The following is a 21,050-nucleotide window of genomic DNA, read 5'->3' on the forward strand; positions in this document are numbered from 1 at the left end:
CCGGAGACGGAGCAGCCCAGCCCTGCAGGGGCCAGCTCCCGCGCCGGACGGCGGCGGCGGCGCTCGGCGCCCACCACGCCCGGGGGATGCTGCCCCTGCGCGCCGCGCTGCTGCCCAAGCGCTGCCGAGGCGGATCGGCCCCGCGCTCGCGGCTGGGCCGCGCGGCCGCCCGAGCGGCGGCGGCCGCGGCGGCCGGAGGAGGAGGAGGGCGCGGCGGCGGCGGCGGCAGTAGCGGCGGCGGAGCGGCGGCGCCGGGCCCGCGCGGCGTTACGGGCCGCGTGCCGGTCCGGCGGCGCGGGCCGGGGTCGCCGCGGGCAGCCCGGAGGGGGGCGGAGCAGGAGCTGCGCGAGGCGCCGCGCTCGTGCCCGGGCTGGCCGGTAGGGGCCGTTGCCACCCCCCGCAGGGGGAGGGGGGGCGGAGCCGGGCGCGGCGCGAGGCCGGGGCGCGCGGCGGCGGCGCTTCTCCTCCCCAAGCCGGCGGCGGCCCCCGCGGCGCTGATGGCGGCCGTCCTGTCCCCGCGCCTCTGCGACAGCGACCCGGCCACGCCCGGCAACCAGTCCCTGAAGGTGAGCGCGACGGCGGCCGAGGCGCTCCGGACCTGGCGACGGGAGGCCTCGGCCGGCCCCCGCGGGGCGACGCGTTGAGCCCGGACTCTCCTCGCGGCGGGGCGTGCGGCGGGCGCGGGGGCCGGCGGCGGCCTCCCGCGGTCGCGGCGAAGTTGTGGCGCGGGGTCGGGGTTGAGCGCCCGCGCGGCCGCCGTCGCTCGTATAAGTGCCGCCCGCGCGGGAGCGCCGCACTCCGCGAAGTTTGGGTCCTCCTGCGAGCGGGCCGTGCGGCCGCGACTCGGTGGACACTTTCGGAGGAGGTTTGGGTAGTTCCGGCTGCCAGTTACAAAATAAAGCGTCGTGGCGGAGCTCTCGAAGCTGATTGGCGCACGGAGACTTCGCTCTGTAACTTTAAAGAGCCAACCAACGGGAAGGCGTGCGGGGCGTGCTTCTGTGAGGCGGGGAAGGCCTCTTTCGGTTGTGCCTTTCTGCTGAACTGCTCTTTATTTATTTATTTATTTATTTATTTTATCATCGATGCTGTCAGTGGCTGAGCTGCACCGCGCTTTAGAGTGCGCTGCGAGCGTTCTCACTTGTTTGCTAAGTCCTTTGCACCGGCCTGCCTTGTTTCCGTGCGTGTTTTGTGTCCGTGTGGGAGTGAAACCGAAAGCAGAGGAGGAGGCAGAGGCAGCCGTCCCTCCTGCGGTGTGGGCGCTCGTGTGGTGTAAACACGGCGTTCAGAAGGGGAAAACTTGGAAGCAGAAAGGAGAAAATGCTGCAAAACTTTGAAGTTTCTTGTTAGCTTTGCTATGGGAAAGCATGACTTTAGTAGTTATGTTTTTGTTCAGCAGTTCTAAACTCGAGAGTGTATCAGGGTGCTGTGTGGGAGGAAAGAATGAGCTGTGGACTTATGTTAGTTGTAATGAAGAGCAGTCTGAGTCCAACTTCCAACTGAGGAAGTAGGAGAATCGCACAGCATATCTGAAAAAAGAACAGATACCCTTATGAAAACAGATATCCCTTATGAAAACAACCTAAATGGAAATTTGAGATCCAGGTCGAACGACCCAGACCAAAATTCTTCAGTAGAGGGGCCATAAATTACTTTCTGTGCCCAGCAGAAGCTGACCACCTAATTGAAATCACCTCAGGGATGGCACTAACTTGCTATATATATATACCCAGTTACTTACTTTGCTTGAAAGCTGTTAAAGCAGCCATCCAAAGTGGAGCATTGTTCTTAGTACAAAGTTAGACACTTGCTGTGTCTAACTCTTCTGCTACAGAAAGTGTTTCACAATTAAGATCTGCAGGTTAGCAAAACAGCATTGATAAATTACATACTATCTCAGTTTTCTAATTAATTCTCAATATTTCATTGAAAAGATAAGATTACTTCAGCATTTATAAAGGGGGACTTGAGCTATTCAATTCATTTCAAATACAACAGTAATGGTGATAGATTGAAGATCAGGAATTGAGTTGATAAGATTGCATTTCTATTAATAATGTAAAATGAGACAGTAAATGCAGTTAAAAAGTCATGGGTGCTTTTTCTGAGACTAAACTACATAGTAACTGGCTCCAGTTTCTCTTCAGTTGTTCTCCACCTGCTCCAAATACTTCAGAAAAGCATAATTTATATTAATACTTTAATCCAGTAAGAATCAGTATGAAAATTTTGAACATTGTCTGTGTTTTATCGCTCTTTTGAACTGACATTTATTATAATAATAATGCTTCCATACTAGTCCATAGTTTCTTTTAGTGCATAGCTTCCTTTAGTCCGTAGTTTCTTTTACTTGAGGTAGTTTTGTTCTTGGATCTACTGCTGCTCACTATATGCAACTTGCTTGGCTCCTTCTGTCTTCTGTTTCTCACTTGTAATCATGTGAGTTTGATCACTGGATGCTTTGAGATTTGTTGCTAACAAGCACAGAATAGGTAGGAGTCATACAGTGTTACTAGTTAGTAGCTTTAGGGTTTTTTTAAAATCCCTCCATAAACAAAAAGCTTTTGCTACTCGATCTTTTCATAAGCTGTCTACCAGTTCTTACATTTGCTATGTAAGCTGTCCTGTCAGTTTTGTATCGAGACTATTAATAGCTCAGTACTTCGGGTATGTCTAAACTTCATACTGTCTTAGAATGTTTTTGATGTTTGAAGTTACCCATGAATACTTACAATTGATTACTATCTATTTTCGTTTTTGTTTCAGGATGACACCGAAGAAAATTCCAATGATGGCAGCCAGCCATCCAAAAGGCGGCGGATGGGCTCAGGGGACAGTTCTCGGAGCTGTGAGACTTCTAGTCAGGACCTTGGGTAGTACCATCTTCTATTGCTTGTCTTACTGTTTCGTTCCATGTGCTGAAGCATTAGCTCTTCTCCATTCTTTCATATTCTTTGTTTAACTTTCTGAGTTGAGTCGTGCAAGTAGCTATTGGTCCCAGCATTCTTTGATTTCTTCTGATGTTGTTCTTATGCTCAGATACAGCTATTTTCCTGCTGAAAACCTGATAGAGTACAAATGGCCACCGGATGAAACAGGGGAGTACTATATGCTTCAGGAGCAAGTTAGTGAATATTTGGGTGTGACTTCTTTTAAAAGAAAATATCCAGGTATTTGCCTTTTTAAATCTTTCTTCTGATAGTCTGTCGTCTTAGATTTTGAATGTAATCTCCTTGTCTTTTTGACCACAGAATGGTCCATTTAATTAAAAAAGATCGTAGCGAAAGTAGATCTCAATTTTGTATGTTGGACTTTTTGGTTTTGTTACTGGCATTTTGAAAATCTATCCTACAGTTTTCAAAGTAATTTAGGACTTTTCAGTCTTGCCACTGCAAAATCTATACAAAAGAACGAGCTGAGTGTTAGATCAGCAAGTTGCTTTTGAAAACTGACCTCAGCTTAATTCTGTATCTAATTAAGTATTTTGTTGGTGATTTTTTTTACTGTAAAGCTGGCTTTATCTTTGTATTCTGTTTCCTGTATAGTGCAGACTCGTTGCCTGAAAATAGAATTCTCAGAATACTTTAACATTGTTTATGGGGGATTTTGAATAACTTTATACACTTCTGTTGCTGTTATTTCTTTTGTTTTCCCTGAAGATCTGGAACGACGAGATCTGTCTCACAAGGAGAAACTCTACCTCAGAGAACTAAATGTTATCACAGAGACTCAGTGCACGTTAGGTAAGAGGAAAAAAGATTCCTTGTTACAGTATAAAAAGTGACACACTGAAACTGTGATTCAGTTTGGTAGAGAAGTGAATGAAAATGTAAAATGAACAAATGAAAATGTAAATTCTGACATGAAAACTTGTTTATATTTAATTTTTAGTTTGTGTAAATTGGCCAAAGTATATCAATGCTCAATACTGATTATAAAAAATAAGTGTTAATTCTGTTCCCATTACTCTGTAAAACCTATGTTGTAAACTAGTTTTTCCAGCCTTTTTCTCCTTAACAGAAAAAGAGCAGAATGATTTTTTTAAACTGAAAAGTCCATCTGTCTTGTTCAGCTGAATTGTAGTGACTCAGCAAACATTAGTGTATTTTATAGAGTTGAGCTTATGTCTTATATGTCAGAAGGGTGAATATTAAGCCACTTAAATGTGTATGCAATAGAACAGCGTCATGAATGCATGTTATGTTGGAAGAACTTCAAGTATTCATTCTTCCTTTGCTAATATGTGTGACTTGGAGTGTGTTAAAAATTAAAGGATGCATGTCACTATTTTTTTAGCTAATGTACCCATGGATTTGTGCCAATGCTGCATTGCTTTATAAATTAACAGTCCTTGGTTCACTGCCTTTGTTTCTCAGCTGCCAGCTCTTTTGAAATTTTTACTTATATAAGCAGGATATAACAATATCTAATTTTTATCAGTAGAAGCAAAAATGCTGTATTCTATCTCAGGTATACAATAGAGGCATGTGCTGCCTCAGCTGTCCCTGTGATAACATATGCCAACTTCTATCCTGTTGTCAACAGAGAGTATTTGCATTGGAAGCTTTTGAAGAGGTGTTCTACGTGACTTGATAGCTGCAAAATGACACGTTCTGACTTTTGAACTTGAAATGCTTTAATCAGGAGTCAGGCATCTGTGTGCAGTTTGCTGCTCTGAATTGACCTCATGGTGATTCTTTTTTGATTTGTATAGCGTACCTGGCCTCATAATTAAATAGTGCGAGGCGGTGAAACTAACCATTCACCAGTACAAGAAACTGAAGCAAACATCACCAGGTCCTGCTTTCAGCAAAGGTTCTGCCTCTTAGGGCAGTTGAGTAGGTGACAGTCAGTGTGAAGATGAAGTTTGGATTCTGTAGCTGTAAGCAAGAGAAGAATCCTTCCTCCTTCGGGAGAAGCAAAGCCTTAATCAGCCTTGAAAGCTAAATGTCATAAGTTCACTCCTATTTGATAGATGGGTGAGGCATTGTGCACAATAGGTTATTGTCTTTAGTTGCTCAAAAACTTCAGTTAATGATTGTGAGATATAAATAACCCACAGTTAGTTTTGCCTGATAGCATCATTATTGCTTTTATCTATTTTAGGTCTAACAGCTTTGCGTAGTGATGAAGTAATTGATCTTATGATTAAAGAATACCCTGCCAAACATGCTGAGTATTCTGTTATACTGCAAGAGAAAGAGCGTCAGCGAATAACAGATCATTATAAGGAGTACTCTGTGAGTAAACAGCGTATGTTAAGTGAACCAGATCTGTAACATGGAATATATAAGAAAGCGTTCACAAACTGGTAGTGAAATGTGTGTAAATTAATAACATTGTTTTTGTTTCAGCAAATGCAGCAGCAGAACACACAGAAAGTAGAAGCCAGTAAAGTTCCAGAGTATATTAAAAAAGCTGCCAAGAAGGCTGCGGAATTCAACAGCAATTTAAACCGAGAGCGAATGGAAGAAAGAAGAGCCTATTTTGATTTACAGACACATGTAGGCAAATTAAATTTTTTTATCAATGTTACAAGGTAGCTCCTTGTTTTAGTAAGGGTGTTTCTTAGAACCTTTTTAACACTCTTACCATTCAGGGGATTGATTAGTCTTGTTACAGAGGCATAGGGACTTTAACCATTTCACACCATGATTAAAAAGAATAATTTTGAATACATTTAATATAAAACTTTTTTTAACTTCTGTCCAAGTAAGCTTTTCCTTTGTTGTTGCTAATCTGCTGGTAACAGCATAAAATTCAGAGGATGTTTAGGTTAAGAAGCTTCTGTTGTTACATTTGTTCACGTAAATAGCCAGTTCTCTTTTGGAATGCTTCTAAAATTCTCTCTGAACAGTATATTTACTTAAGAAGTAAGCTGTTTATCTGAAAAAGTGCTCTGTATCAAATTTTATGCCCTTATCTCTGTTAGATGTTACATTTTGTCTGTACAAATTATTTCAGTAAGGTAATATATTATGGAAAGTTAAATCTTCCTCGCAGTCATACATTACAGACTACTACAGGATGGTAGATAATTACTTTGACTCATTTCTAAAGAAAGAAGGCTTCTATAAGGTTCCTTTTCGTGTATTTGTGTTATTAATGGGATTTTTTAGTGGCACAGTCTGATTTTGGCATTAGATGGCAGTGTTGTTGCTACACTTTGCCAGTATGGACCCACAATAATCATTAATGTCAAAGATGCTTCTCACAAAAGTTTGTGATGACTGCTTCAATTGCTGGATTTTTTTTTTTTTAATGATTTTACATACTGTACTATTAGAAGTAGTCTTAATTCTTTCAGTTCACAAACCACATCCTGATTAGACTTAAATCTGTAAGATTTAAGTCTTAGATCTGAGTGGGATCTCTTGTCATTTTCATGAATTAAATTTTCCATGGGAGAGCTCAGGTAGCTGTTCTAATTGAGTAAAAGGGATAAACTGGCATGTCCAAAAGTATTTGCAGGGAACGGAGGGTAAGGGAAGCTCAAAAGTTTACGAAACAAGAACTTCATTGTTTTGTGTTGAACAACAGATTATCCAGGTGCCTCAAGGAAAATACAAAATCTTGCCTACAGAGAGAACAAAGGTTAGTCCTTATCCAGTGGCTCTCATACCCGGACAGTTCCAGGAGTACTACAAAAGGTATTTTAAAAGCATTAGAACTGCTGTTTCTTTTGCACTGATCTGTACATCTAGCTGGTGGAAAACATTTGTGTATATTTGCAGCAAAGTTTTGAGTTACTCTTATGCTTGAGGCACTTGCTAATCTAATAAATGCGCAGCATGGGGGCTTTTGTCAACATCACATGTGTAATACTTGCTGCAAGTGTCCCCTCCTCTGATGTATTGTGGTGTCTGAAATTTGGTCCGCTCAGATAATCTGGTTAGATCCTGATGTTATCCTGTAGTTATTTTCATTTGCAATTTTTTCCCCTTTGGTAATCATGAAAGTTGACCTGGAATCTATCATCTTTACTTATTTTGCTTTGGACTCCAACTGTTTGTGTGCCCTGGGTTAGAACTGATGCTGTGTACTTCTATAAACAGAGTATATTGTTTGTTGACATGGATTGATTAAAAATTTGTGGACATTCATATGACCTTTTATGATCGCTCAGGTTTGCAACATTGCAAATGTACTCTTCCTGTGTTCCATGAATATCTGCCTACACAAAGATGACAAGTATTAAATAGCATAACATTTGTGGGGATAAATAAGTTTCCTGTATTTTTAGAAGTGCATGTCTATATGTGCTTCCCTGAAAGGGAGGGTTGGAATTATTTACATTTCTTACTCTTTCTCTCTAATTTTCATGTATATTTTGTGTGTAATACCTATGCATAAAGCGCACAGGCATTCATTTATTTATTTTACTAACTTCAGATATTCTCCAGATGAACTTCGTTACTTACCATTAAACACAGCTCTTTACGAACCCCCTTTGGATCCAGAGCTGCCTGCGTTAGACAGTGATGGGGATTCAGATGATGCAGAAGAAGGGCGAGGTGACGAGAAACGGAAAACCAAAGGCAATTCGGTGAGACAAATTGAAAGTATTCTTCAACAGCACAAATAATCCTTTCTCTTTGCCTTTTTTGTTTTTAGTTTCAGTAATTTCCTATTAGAATCTTTTAACATTTGCAAAATGAAGTAGAATTGCAAAGTCAGAATGCCCACCTTTTTAGTACTTCTCTTTATTTTATAACATTTCTCTTCAACTTTCCATTTTGCTTTGTTTTTAAAGTAAGTCAAACAAATCTCTGGAATATCGGGCCCTTTTTTTTCTTCTTTTTAAATAAGTTTTGAAGAACCTTCCTTCTTACAGCCTTTTCCTCAGGTGACAGGGTCTGGCTGCTAGCATTTCTGAGAGGAGTGAATTTCAGTTCAGTTCCCAACATGTTTTGCTATTCTCGTTTCATAGAATATATCCTATCACTAAAGCAAAGGGCTTATTAGTCTTGTTTACTTTGTTTTCCTGTGAAGCAAAAGCAGGAAGTATTCAATACAGAAACAGTTACTTTATTGGCCGCACCTTGTAGGAAAGGGTTGAAAGCAGTTCTTTATTGCTGCAGCTCATAGGAAAGGGTTGAAAGCAGTTTTGTTCTTGTTTTATGATACATCTTTAATAGGTGTGTGTGTTCTCTTTACTTATGCAAACTTCAAATTAACAGTTACTGGAATATAAGTGAAAATTTCACATACCCACCTTGGTATTGTTTGTAGATTTTCAGGAACGGTTGTGCTTCAGATGAGCTGTCCAAGTACAACTGAATCACTGGTATGTTGGTGTGTTGGTGCTGACCATTTCCTAGAAATTGAGCCCTAATTCTAAGAAGAACAGAATATAAAATCGCAGATGCATTGAACAATTTCTAGTTCAACTGACTAAAATGTTACATAATGGGTAATTCATAGAGGCTAAAAAAAAAGTGAAATTTCTCCATATGAATATTTATTGTTAAATATTCACAAAATACTCATAACTAAAGAAAAATGGAAGGGGTCAGCTTGTAGACTAGCAAGTGGTAGTGTTAATATGCCCTTTTAGCTTGTATTTTGGGGAAAGAAAGAGTAAACTTAGCATGTTAAATTTCAACACAAAAATTTGATTTAATTGTACTCCACGTTGAGGGACTTTGTTTTGTTTTGTTTTTTTGTTTATTTGTTTTGATAGTTGGTCTTTAATCACCTCTTTCTAGTTCACATTTCTGCTGGCTTCCATTTTTATTAATGGCGAAGAAAAGTAATTGGACTGAGCAGGTTATCCTTTCATTTTCCACAGAAGTTCAGATGGCTTTTTGATGAGAGAACGCAGAAAGGAAAATGTGCTTCTGTGGGAAAGGTGTAGGGAATATTTGAAAGGAGATGCTTATGAAGCAAGTTTGGTATAGAGCAGGGCTTCTTTAGTAATCATTGGAAGGTATCGTTTGGGCAAAATATCTGTTGAATGCAGAAGTAGACAGTTGTCAAGCCTCTTTTCCTGAGTCCTGAGCTGCCTACCATTCTCCCTGTTGAGTCCTATAATGTGCTTTTTCCTTTTATCCCCTCCCCGTTGTTGGAGTCAGGTAGCAGTTTTCCGGGTTTGTAGTGTTGTAATGGACTTGTCCTAAATAACCCTGCCATAATTAAAAAATAAGAATAAAAACACCCAAGAGCTGTGAAACATACAATTTCTTTTTACCATGCAGGTAGCTTTACTTTTCTGTTATAGTCTTCCTTTTGTCCTGTGTCTGTTTAGATTGTTTTGATTATAGGTTCTGGGGCATAGGCAGATTACTCTGCACAGAGTGCCTATTACTGTAGGGCACCATTGTTACATGGCCTTTCAATTTTTAGTGCAAGAAATGTGATTGATTGCATTTTTTTCTGCTCGAGCTTTTTGGAGGCCTTTATTAACACTTCTCTGAGAAAAATCTTGTGCTGCTGCTCTCAGTTATGCTTATGTTGGTCTCTCACTTTCTTTGAACCTCTTCCCCTTTTTCTTATCTTCCCATTCCTCAAAAAAAAAAAAAAATTAATTGCAGCATAAAATTTATGTTTGGTTCTGTATTAAATGTTGAAGCATGTTTTGCCTTTGATGGCATTCTTCTGCTGCAATCCACATGAAATATTTAGGGTGCTCCTGGTGAAAATATGAGATGAGGGTGGCAGAAAAAGCCTTCACATATTTAGTATGAGATAGTGCTGTTTGGTAATACACTTTAAATGCATGGCCAGGGCACTTTTAACTTTTTGCTGGCCCTTTGTTATATAAACAACATGTTGCATATAGTTGATTTCTTGCTGACTTTCAAAAGAAAATGGTTCAAATAACTACTGTATCCCACTATGCTATCAAGATAACTGAAAAAGCATTACTGTTATTGCCAATGCCAGTCTCATAGCATGAAAACAAATAGATAAAGAAGGTTACGAGAAAAGATGTTCTATATTGTGATGTACCCCATGCTTTTGTAGAAGGAAAGATACATCCTTCTTTTACCTTAGTTGGCTCTAAGGGGCAAACAAAAGACTTGTCTGTCTATCCAAAAAAGTAAAAAATATAGCTATGGTATTTTCATTATAGGACAATTCGTCTGGCAATGTATCTGAAGGTGATTGCGCCACAGACAACCAGGAGGATTCTTTTCAGGGAAGACAAAAAACAAGAGACAAAAGTGCTACTCCAAGAAAAGATGGTTCCAAACGTTCTGTATTATCCAAATCAGTTCCTGGGTACAAGGTAGAAGAAAAGAGCCCCTGACTGAACACCTTTACTGACCAGCCTCTCCCTGAAATACTTGTTTTTCAGTATTATGGAACTTCTGCTTGCTGTACTTCACTAGCTGCTCTCCTGTTGTGTGCTCCATCTGTTTGCTTCCTTACTTTCTTTTTACTTTTATTTCACATGGGCCTCTCCTGTATTCTAGCTATACAATGGCCTCTGTTTCTGTTAACTTCTCTGATTCCTAGGCAGTTACACTAGAAAAATCCATTGTGGATTGGTCATTGGAACTTTACATCTTTCTGTCTGCCTTGACATTGACATGCCAGTCAGAATTACTTGCCAGTTCAAAACTAGCACTTGGTATCCGTTATTTTTTGTACCGTTCAGTACATACCTAGAGATCAGTGCTATAAAGTGCAGCTATGTGGCTGAACATGTTGTTATAATGTTCATTTTAAATAGTCTTTCATCTTGAGATGTCATGATGTATAGGGTGAAAGGCAAGAAGCTTGCTACAGTTGTACAGGCAACACTACATAACCACTTTAACACTATATGCAAAAGAGCTTTTTATGTAGTTCATACTATGTAGGAAAGTTTGTAGGCAATATGCTTTTATCGGACTCAGTTAGGATGTTAACACATTTGAGCTATGAAGCAGCAATTGCCAAACCTAAGACCTAAATCATCAGTATTACTGTAGAATAATTAAAAAAAAAGATGAGATGGTAAAAAGATTGATAGAAATACTCTTAAGAAGAAACAGAAGTTGACATGCATTATCATTATTGTTTTTCTGCTTAACAAGAAGTGTTTTGAATATAACTTAACACTTCTAAAACGTATTGTCCAATTCTGTTCCACTGAAAGGAATTTTCCTTTGACGTATACAGGAGCAGAAATAGGCCTATAGAGAAGAAGAACATTACATTAACATAAGGTTTATAGAACAAACAGGAGTGCATGCTGAGAGAGGTTACGAAAAAGAAAACTTTGTCAGTGGCAAGATCATACATATCAAGAAACTTTCTCAGCAAGAGTGTGCTGTTGATGGTTTGCATTCTGTATTCAAAACTGTTTCTGATCTATAGCCACCAAGTTAACGATAAATAAACTATAAACTAAGAAGCTAATATACAGCAAGAATCTGATAGCTTTGATAAATTTTATCTACATACAGTAACTGTAAAAGTTCGTAACAGATGTCAAGCTCCGATTGTGTTTTGTCTTTCATAAACTTAAAAGAAATATGCAAACTATGGAGATTTAGACTGTGGTACCATAAGTTTATTTTTCATATGTAACTTCACAAATTGTTGTAGACTCAGAATGCATCCCTATGTTCCCATGAACATGAAATCCTATGATGGCACTTGACATTCTTCTAGCTTTGTTTAACTTCATGTTAGAGACTGTGTGCCACTGGTTTACATGAAGAAGTTTCACTTAACTTTGAGATTTCTGAGTATTTGATTAGTTTAATCTATGCATGGCCTTTTGAATGCATAGAGTAAAGAATTTTAAACAGCAGAACTTTAAAAAAAAGTTTTATTGGTGGTATACAGCATTGCATTTCAGAAATGGATTCCCATAGCAATTATGTGTTCAAAATCACCGACTGCATGAGTAACAACCTGTTACTGGAAACTCACAGTGCCACATCTTTTCAATGGCAGCTGTATCCTGCCTGCATCAGCCATCAGCCTGTTGATAGATCAAGGTGGTGATGCTGCGTTGGGATATTGAGAGGACTGGCTTTCTTGTTCGTGGGAGTGTTTAAATGTTTTCAGTAAACTCCATTATATGAGCCGCTTTATCTGGTAAGACAGAAAGACTCTTGTTTGTTAGTCAGTTAAAAACACCAGATAATTATATACCACGTGTGCCTGAATGTTAAGGCACTTTGAGCTGAAGGCTTAACTGATTTAAAATGTTGTCCCTGTGAATTCTAAAACTTTGTAATACCTTTGTTCTGTATCATTCTATAATATCTGACTATTTTTGTAGGACAGTACATTTGGTTACTTGTGGTTTAATTGAAGGATAATTGCTACGGCATCGGAATGCAAATGTATAGCTATAGCCACATTGTGAGTATTACAGGATTCACACATTTCCATGGAGTTATTTTTAAGTAAAAGAAATAATGTATTTTGTATGGAGGCATTCTTATTGTCAGTTCTTAAACAAAGAAGGGTTGAAATGTGTTAGACGTTTTGTCACGTTACAAGTAGCTAGTCTCTGTTGCTGCAGGACTGGCTATTGCAATTGCACACACAGGGTATTGTTGAAAGTAAAGGAGGGTTTTTTTTGTTTGTTTTTTTTTGCACATAAAACTGTATTTTACAACACTTCTATTTGGGGTCTATATATATATATGCAAGTGGAACGCTTTGTGTTCAGAGGAAGACCTTACAAAAATGGCATAGTTGGAATGCTGACTTTGAGAGCACGCAGCACAGCAGCATAGAGATTAAAACTGACAGAGCAATCATCTGTTTGACCTGCATTCTTTTCCTCTCCCTTCCTTATCCCAATTAGATGAATATGTACAAAGCAAAATATAATCGATGGGATACTGTGACTTCCCATTGGGATTTGATAACACTTTCCTCATAGTGTTTCTAAAAGCCATTTATGATGGCAAAACTTGAATTGTTAAAAAATGTGAAATCTTTCTTTTTTTTTCTCTTTTATTAAAAAAAAAAAAAAAGAAAATACTTCTATAATGTTGGAACTGTGTAATTAATAGGCTGTGATGCCCATCCTACCCACCCCCTAAATGCACGATTTCTAATATACACAATTTAGTGAAGTAAGCGTAGATGGAAGCAGTTTTAATTAATGCACCTGTATCGGTGTCTGACTTTAGAAATATATAGAGCAGAGTGTTAATGCACATACCCTGATGCAAGTACAGTGACCAGAAAGTAGCTCACTTTAGTTTTGATGGAGTACAAGGGAGTATACTGCTGAATATATTAAAGGCAGTGAGATACAAATTCGTAACAAATTAGAAGTCTGATTAGAGAAGTGCACTTGCTATTCTAGAAAGGCTTGATTTACTTAGAAAGTAGATAAAAACACAACCACGATATAAATTAGAATGTAGGCCGAACAACGGAAGGGTAGATGCTGCAACACTGACAGAGTTTAAGCATGTGCCACTTTTGTTGAGAGGAGCAGGGTATAAAGGTATACATGTAGGACACATAGAATAGTTAACAGTAAGAGATTTTATGTGTGTTCCATTATATTTATTACTTTGTAGAGACTTTTGTGAATGTTAGACTTCTTTTATTGTTTTATTATATTTATGTATAAAACAGGTTGACTATGCTTTTTTTAAATAAATAAGCAAAAAAAGTCTGTATGAATGCCTCTGTCATCTTTTGAAGGAAGTTACCAATGAAGAGCTGGTATGATGGTGATTTTTTTTTTTAAATAAAACTCTTTAGACCAGTCAATATCAGAGACAGTAGCTGTGTTTTAACTTAAACAGATGGAACACGTCGTAAATCTTTAAGCAATGTTTCCTGACTACTTAAATATGAGCTCAGATTATTATTATTTTTCTAACTAGATATAGGTACTAGAATAAAAACTGGCTGGGGCAATAGATACACTTAAACATAAGTTCCATTACAAAAGATATCTGTTGTTTGTTTGTTTGTTGTTTTTAAATATATACTTTTTTGCTTTCACTTTTTTCTTTTTTTTTAATTGAACTTCATTCTTCTCCCCACAAATGGTTGGTAGTTGACTGGGACTGTTCTTGCTTACTGATGAGCCATTTGGTTCCACAGAAAATGGGATATGCCTTGAATTCCCTCTGTGCCTTTGCAGCAGCGTTTGTTTTCAAAACTCTGGCAATAGTCATTAAAATCAGTGAGGACTATTTTGAAATTAGTGAGAAATTGGGTTTCAAATCATTAAGCAGTGGTCAAAACTCAACAATGTACTGAAATGTGTCTGAAGTTCATAATGCTTGGGTTGTTCCTTGGTCCTCATCAAGATGTTTCTGAAAAATGTAATGCCTTGTATCTTCTCTGATCGTCATTGGGTTAGAGCTCTGTTGGTTTGTCTTTTGGTTCTGGACACAGAATTAATCCACAAATGTTACTCAATTTAACAGGCTCCTATTTCTCTCTTACCTTTTAAATGCATCTCATGCACCCAAATAGGCTCCAGATGATCTCTTAGAAATATTATAAAACTATAATTAGATACAATGGTGCGTGTTTCTTACTGCAGTTACAACTGGGCACAAGAAAGAAGGGCAGCAGCGTATAACATAGTTAACCAGATACTTTAAAGATACAAAAATCTAGTTTATTGCTTTTGTAATTACATTTCTGTATTTAGAGAGTCATTGCAAAAGGAAAATGGTATTAAATTTATTCCACATGGGAAATCTGCATGGACGTTCATAAAGAAGTATTCTATTTTGGGGAAAAAAAATACAAAACCCCTGAAATTTTTAATGTGAGGTCATGTAATTTACATGTGGAGAATTGTTAGCTGATGAATTCAGAGGAAGAAGCTACTACATGCTCTACTCCAGTTGAATTTACACAATGCTCACTGCACGTGTGCCAAGTGTGGAATTGTACGTAGTTAATCAAAGATTTAAACATCTCTCATTGTCAATTATTGCCACATGTACTAAGGTTCACACAGCAGATAAATCATTAATTTTAAGAGTTAAGGAGATACATTTCCTGTTAAATCTGTGAATTCTTCTGGAATGAATTTATAGTCCTCTTCTACCCTTCCAGCCAAAGGTCATTCCAAATGCTATATGTGGAATTTGTCTGAAGGGTAAGGAGTCCAACAAGAAAGGAAAAGCTGAAGCTCTTATACATTGCTCCCAGTGTGACAACAGTGGTAAGTATCCCTATGCACTAACTGGATTCCTAAGGGAGTACCTCTGACAGATTTTTGGTGGAAATATTTGTACTTGTGTACAACAGTTCCGTTGCCTGCTCTCTCCTTCATTAAAGCTTCCTATTTAATGTTATATGTACTGACACGTCCAGTGCACTATCAGATCTCACCAGGAGGTGAGCTCAGCTTCAGCCTCTGTAAAAGCAGTCTAAATAATTTTACATTTCGTTTCAGACATAGTAATAATATTGGTTTTAATCTAGGCCACCCTTCTTGCCTTGATATGACCCCGGAGCTTGTTGCTATGATTAAGACTTACCCTTGGCAATGTATGGAGTGTAAAACATGCATTATGTGTGGGCAGCCTCACCATGAAGAAGAAATGATGTTCTGTGATGTATGTGACCGTGGTTATCACACTTTCTGTGTGGGGCTTGACGCTATTCCCTCAGGTAATAAAGGTTTCATTGTTCTCTTCCCACCTCCTCTGAGTCCTGGGGAATTCTCTGTCAGAATAGATGTGTTGCTTTTGAAAGAAGTTTAAAAGCAGTGTGAAGGGTAAGAATGAGCACTAGTGTTGGAAAGCATCCAATAGGGTCCCATTTTTTTCATAAGCTTTATTTCTGTATATTTGGTTGCGCACAGTTTAGCCTGGCAATTCCTGAATAGGAAATATAATTGGCTTTTACAAGAAAATCCAGACTCACTCGGAGCTATTTTGTTTTAAATATATATTTCCACAGAATATTGAGAATAAGTACCCTCTTTTCATAAGAGAGATCTGTAAAGACGCCTGTATTGCTGCATATTGCTGGAATACAGCTTTCACATTAATAAAGTGTGCTATTATTTTAATTTCTAAATTAAAAAGTAGGCTTAATATAGTATTTGTAAACACCTTTTTAAACACCTTTACCCTTTTTATTCTTAGATGTCAAAGCTGGGAGTGAGGTACCTAAATTTCAGGCAGCTTATACCTTTCAATCACCTGCTCACTGGTATCTCCTGGCCAACTCAAGGCAGTGTAAAGAAAACTTCAGATATATAACTGGTAGCAGCATTGCTTTTCACGTGATACTAAATCCATACTGTGTTCGTGTTGAAGTATTCAGTGACATCATTCCCTGTAACTACTACCTCAAATATATAATATATTCCTGTTTGGGAAGCACTAGAGCTTGCTCTCGCTTCAGTCCAGGTTCTGTGGCTGATTCAACCTTCATTCTGACTTAAGGAGAGAATCTAAGCAAAATAGATAATATTCTTACCAAACTTTAAAATCAGCAAAGCAGCTTTTGTGATAGCAGCTGTTGTAATATAAATAGTTAATGCTCCTGCTCTTTGCTCAACCCATTGCTGTTCTCTCAGTGAATGGGTTTTAGTCCAAGGTCTGGTGCTGAACCCCTGCCATCACTTTAATCTGTGCTGCCCAACTGCACTGAAATAACTCACATTAGTTTGAGAAACAGGCCCTCCTACCCTGTGACACAATAGCAACATTCTTCAACTGCCATTCTTTTCTGCTGTGAGTAACCACCCATAACCTTGAGCTGCGGTCATTCATACTAAAATCGAACTTGCAACCTCATAGTTTGTCATTCCTTTTCTAATAACCGCTGCCTTAGCAGTGCTGGCACTTCTTGAGATCTACAAGTGCTAGAGTAACCAACTGTTACATGCAGCGAGTCTGCAAGGGATGGTGAATTTTACATGCTGCTTTCCGTACCTTTTAGAAAGGATACTTAACGTTTTAAAGAAGAGCTGGTTTTGTACATTAAAGGAAGTGCTACAAATTGCTGAGAACCTATTAAAACGGTGAAAGGTGCATAACTAGATGAGTGAATACAAAAAAGGTAGTTTCCCATTAATTGATAACTTTCTTTTCTTAGGTCGCTGGATTTGTGATTGTTGTCAGAAAGACCCTCCCATACCCAGAAGAGGAGGAAGAAGGGGGAAAAACAGCAAGGAGGGCTAAACTCCCTAAAAAACCTTGCTGTTTCAAAATTTTAACTGCACAAATTAAAGTGACACTTTGGTGCTATTTAACCAACCACTTTTAAGAGGAACAATACCACTGCGTTTTTCTTTTTACCAAATAAACTTTTAATTATGGCTGTATAACCATTTTTGTGAGACAAGTCCCTAATCACGTCCTGTCAGCTGTCCAGACAAAAAAGTTAAATTCCTATTCGAAAAAGAGAAGGCTTTCCGTACTGAAATTTAAATGGTTACATGCACCATTTGTACAAAATTATAGTACCACACTTTGTTTATTTCAGTGCACTCTTCTGTAAGCTCTGTGAAAAGAAAATTACAGAGCAATTTAAATACATACTATTTGCATAGCAATTAGTTATTTTGAAAAACTCAAACAAGGCAAAAAGTACTCCTGGAAAAGATTAACTTTCAGGGAAAAAGTGAACACAGTTTGACTTTCTTACAATATTCAGTGAATTCCTTTCAGCAAAAATGTTCTTTGCAAACGAATGAATTATTGATATAAATTTACAGGAAAAAAAGAGACTGTAAACATTAAAAAAAAAGGATCAATCACGAAAAGCTACAAAGGGGAGATGTAAGAAAACACCTCTCAGGCTTACGATACTATATACTGCACTGCTTTTACTGAGGAATGAGAATGTTCTATTGACAAGTAACAACAGCTGAAGGCTTACCCTCCCTACTGTAATACTGAAGTAACGTGCACTTGATTCAGGTCATGGATTTGCAGAGGTGGTGAGTGAGTGGACAGGCCTCTGCTTACAGATGACTGATGGGATGTACAGCACAAGCAGTTTCTACCCCTCTATCCCCCAATGCGATTGTTTGGTTTTTCCTTCCTTCACCCTACACCCCTCAACTTGAGTACGCTTCAAAGCCATTGCTTGTTAGTTATACTGAAGATAACCTGTCAGAAGAGCAGGATTTATTTTTAAATATGCTCCAAATTGAGGCGGCACTACAGAGCAGCAGTTTGTATTTCACTCTTTATAAAGTAATGACAGAAAATCATTGAGTTAATTTTTCCCAAGCACCTGTTTAAAGATCCCGACTCTACATTCATCTTTTAGCCCTGATCTCTCAAGAATACTGCAAATACTGTACTCGCTGCTCGTTTTACACTTAGGGAAAAAAATTTACAATATAAAATTAAATATGGCTTTTTTTCTCCCCGCCGCTTTCCTTATGATTTATGAAAAGTAACCTGAATACCTCCTCAGGAAACAGAGTAATTAAAATAAAGAGTATTAAATATTATAGAAAGTTATTCGTGTTCAATTTCACAGGCTGAAATGTGATTGAGTCCATCATGTATCAATTTAAAAAAGAATTTCAAGTATTAACTTCAAGATTCCAATAAGTATAGTCCAGAAAACAGACTCTTCATCCTGAGATTCATCTTCTGTAGAGTGCGAGTATTTCTGGTTTGCCTCCATCTCCTCTGGGTTGTAGGAAGCCTCGCCAAATGGATACTGTACAACTGTTCGATCATAGTAGACTTTCATTTCAAACTCACTCTCCTGGTGGGAGGGATGACCATAAATCCCTATTCCCACTGGGCGGCGGAAATGTGCTGGTACGTGGACAATGTCTTGGCCACAAGTAACAGACTGTAACTCGTATTCATCAAAGCTGGGGTGAAGAGTCATATCAGATACATACAAATCCGCATCACCTTTTAAACTCTGCATCTGAAGTACTATCTTTCCCTCGTGATTTAGTCTCAAGTAGCTGTAGTTTCCCGCTCCAATCTGGCCTTGAACAACGTGAAGAAGAATCCATTCTTCAGGTACATCCTCTTCCTCAAAGGTATTTACCAAACACAGTACTTGAGCTGCCACAAATACTATCAGGATTCTCCTCCAGCGTGCTGCCATGGCTCTTACGCTTTATTCTGATTCTTCCTATTGTCAAGTCCAGTACTCTGCAAATACAAAACAATTTAGATTAAGTATATTCCATTCCTGGAAGGAATCCGTTTTTGTTCACACAAAGTCAAGCAACTTCAATTAAAAACTGGTTATTTATTGACAAAACACAATGCACTAAATGATGCGTGGATTATTTCTCTGGCCAAAAGCGGCATATTGTCACTGGAGAAGCGTGTGTACTTTCATCAAGTTTTTGTTACTGTATGAACGCTCAGCTCTTTACAGCACTTACCTACACCACAGCTCAAGCTGCTGGGGCAGGGCAGAGAGGGAAGGGGCTGTCGCACAATGAAGGCTCCCGCACCCTTTCCTCTCCTGTTGCACGCTGCTGCCCAGGCAGCCTCAGCACATCTGCAGCACAACAGCTGCACTCAACGCATGAGCTCTAACTCTTGTCAAAGACTTCCAAAGAATGCAGCTGACCGAATTTAAATGCCAATCAAGGTAAAGCACGGGTGCTTCGAAGCTTCAGATGACTTCTATCACTCTGCCTTCCACAAGGACTGTACAGTTATCTTAAACACGATAGCTACTACTAAATTGTCGGTAAGCGTCAAAACAAACTGCACGGAGATGTCACTTAAATCGCACAGGTTTTACAGCTAACAGATGGAGGAACGACAAGACAACAACTTCACTGCAGTTCCCAGCTTACGGTCCCACGGGCCACAAGGCCCCAGCTGTGCAACGACGGCATACAAGAGAACAGCCCCGCGCTCACAAACCTGCCAAACTAACCAAAACCCTCTGAACAGCGACCGAAGAACAGTCTTCCACCTTTCGTGGCGCAGCTCACCTCCGACCCGCTCCGGTGACGGCGACGCCGCGGCTCCGCAGACGTGCGGCAGCGCAGGGCGGCGCGGAGAGGCCCCGCCCCGGGGCGGGCCCGGCACACCCCGACGGCAGCGGCTGCACGGAGGCCGCGCGGAGGCCGACCCTGGAGAGCCGCCGAGCCCGGCACCGCCCCTCCCGCTTCGCCGCTCCCCCTGCACGCCCCGAGAGCGGCGCCGGCCGCACCCGGCCCGGACAGCGGCGCGAGGAGCGGGTGCCCCCTCACAGCCCCGCCCCGCAGCCGCCACTCACCGCCGTTGCGGCCGCTACCGCCGCGCCGCCGCCGCCGCCCCGCCTCTCCCGCGCGCCGCGGCAGAAGGGCCGGGCGGGGCTGCGCGTTGGCCGCAGACTGAGCCCTCTGCTATCGCGAGAGTTGGGCGGCGCGCGGCCGTCGCCCTGGCAACCCCCCCCGCCCCGCTGCCCGTGGGTGACTGCGCAACGCGGCCGCAGCGGCGCTTGTCCCTCTCGGCGACCCGTCGGCAGCGACGCTGTTGCCACGGTGACAACGCTCCCGTTGGACCTCCCACGAGGCTCCCCGCGCGGGCTCGGCTGCGGGGAAGCTTCGACCCGCTTCCCCGCGCAGTCAGGAGGTAGGGACGCACCCCGAGCATCCGGCGGCGCCCCGTTGTAGGATGGAAAGCGAGGGCGACAGTTGTTCGTGGGCAGGGAGCGAAGACCACGAGGTCGTCTGCGAAAAGCGTCTGTTTAAGTCCAGGTTGCCGGAGTGCCTCGCCCAGGTGGCGTGCAGTCACCAGCACTGCGCCTTCCCGCTGAATCGGAACGAGCTGTGCGTCTGGAATACAGCTGGCAGCCCCGCTGCACAGGTAAAGCCACAACACCTCCCGCTGTACGCTGTAGAAAAACATCAAAATGCAAGGAATGGGCAAAAAAATACGGCAATGAAGCATTAGGTTTCATTTCTATGTGTAAAAGGTGCTAGCGTTTATTGTGAGCGTTGTTACTGTGATGAGAATAACTCAAGGGGTTGTGGTGGCCTGAGCCTGGTGGCTGCTGAGCCACATGCAGCCACTCGCTCACTCCCCCCCCGGATGAGTGAGAGGATCCACAGGGCACAGGTGAGAAAGGCTTGTGTGCTGAGATAGAGACGGCTTAATGAGAGAAGGACAGAGGAAGAAAGAAGTGATGAAAAGGCAAGTGCCTCTCGCAAGCAGAGTGGTGCCCAGTCA

General features: G+C 40.8%; 3 protein-coding genes across 13 annotated transcripts in view; 2 read left to right on the forward strand and 1 right to left on the reverse strand.

Annotated features, from left to right (window-relative positions):
* The first annotated feature begins 439 nt into the window (after positions 1 to 439).
* On the forward strand, positions 440 to 17,221 carry PHF10 (PHD finger protein 10). Of its 2 annotated transcripts, XM_015284374.4 has the most exons (12): positions 440 to 566; positions 2,764 to 2,870; positions 3,037 to 3,167; positions 3,657 to 3,740; positions 5,104 to 5,237; positions 5,352 to 5,501; positions 6,538 to 6,647; positions 7,390 to 7,543; positions 10,073 to 10,228; positions 14,992 to 15,100; positions 15,364 to 15,552; positions 16,990 to 17,221. In XM_015284374.4, exons 1-12 carry the CDS (start codon positions 498 to 500, stop codon positions 17,073 to 17,075), a joined length of 1,479 nt encoding a protein of 492 aa, XP_015139860.1. In that variant the 5' UTR covers positions 440 to 497; the 3' UTR covers positions 17,076 to 17,221. The 2 variants fall into 2 exon arrangements, with proteins under 2 accessions (XP_015139860.1, XP_046795238.1); XM_046939282.1 differs by lacking the exon at positions 10,073 to 10,228.
* C6orf120 (C6orf120 homolog) lies at positions 15,693 to 20,165 on the reverse strand. 5 transcript variants are annotated; one of them, XM_015284060.4, is made up of 2 exons: positions 20,116 to 20,165; positions 15,693 to 19,025 (listed from the first exon to the last, which is right to left on the reverse strand). In XM_015284060.4, exon 2 carries the CDS (start codon positions 18,976 to 18,978, stop codon positions 18,421 to 18,423), a length of 558 nt encoding a protein of 185 aa, XP_015139546.1. In that variant the 5' UTR covers positions 18,979 to 19,025; positions 20,116 to 20,165; the 3' UTR covers positions 15,693 to 18,420. The 5 variants fall into 5 exon arrangements, with proteins under 5 accessions (XP_015139546.1, NP_001026236.2, XP_015139547.1 ...); NM_001031065.2 differs by lacking the exon at positions 20,116 to 20,165 and adding an exon at positions 19,829 to 19,878; XM_015284061.4 differs by lacking the exon at positions 20,116 to 20,165 and adding an exon at positions 19,810 to 19,867.
* Positions 20,166 to 20,288: 123 nt separating this feature from the next.
* Positions 20,289 to 21,050, forward strand: part of WDR27 (WD repeat domain 27) — a 101,526-nt gene continuing 100,764 nt past the window's right edge. For all 6 annotated transcript variants that reach the window (XR_005858276.2, XM_040697663.2, XM_003640958.6 and 3 more), the window contains exon 1: positions 20,289 to 20,687. Coding sequence is in view for 5 of the 6 variants with exons in the window: in XM_040697663.2 (XP_040553597.1) it covers positions 20,496 to 20,687 (192 nt within the window). In the remaining variant the exon portion in view is untranslated. The remainder of the gene's footprint in view (positions 20,688 to 21,050) is intronic.

The sequence above is a fragment of the Gallus gallus genome, chromosome 3, assembly GCF_016699485.2.
Source record: "Gallus gallus isolate bGalGal1 chromosome 3, bGalGal1.mat.broiler.GRCg7b, whole genome shotgun sequence".
Classification (NCBI taxonomy): domain Eukaryota; kingdom Metazoa; phylum Chordata; class Aves; order Galliformes; family Phasianidae; genus Gallus; species Gallus gallus.

Coding starts and splice junctions, on each gene's coding strand:
- PHF10 (XM_015284374.4), top strand. CDS start 498: ATGGCGGCCGTCCTGTCCCCGCGCCTCTGCGACAGCGACCCGGCCACG. Junction 3,168..3,656: donor TTTTAAAAGAAAATATCCAG/GTATTTGCCTTT, acceptor TTTTCCCTGAAG/ATCTGGAACGACGAGATCTG. Junction 3,741..5,103: donor AGAGACTCAGTGCACGTTAG/GTAAGAGGAAAA, acceptor TATCTATTTTAG/GTCTAACAGCTTTGCGTAGT.
- C6orf120 (XM_015284060.4), bottom strand. CDS start 18,978: ATGGCAGCACGCTGGAGGAGAATCCTGATAGTATTTGTGGCAGCTCAA.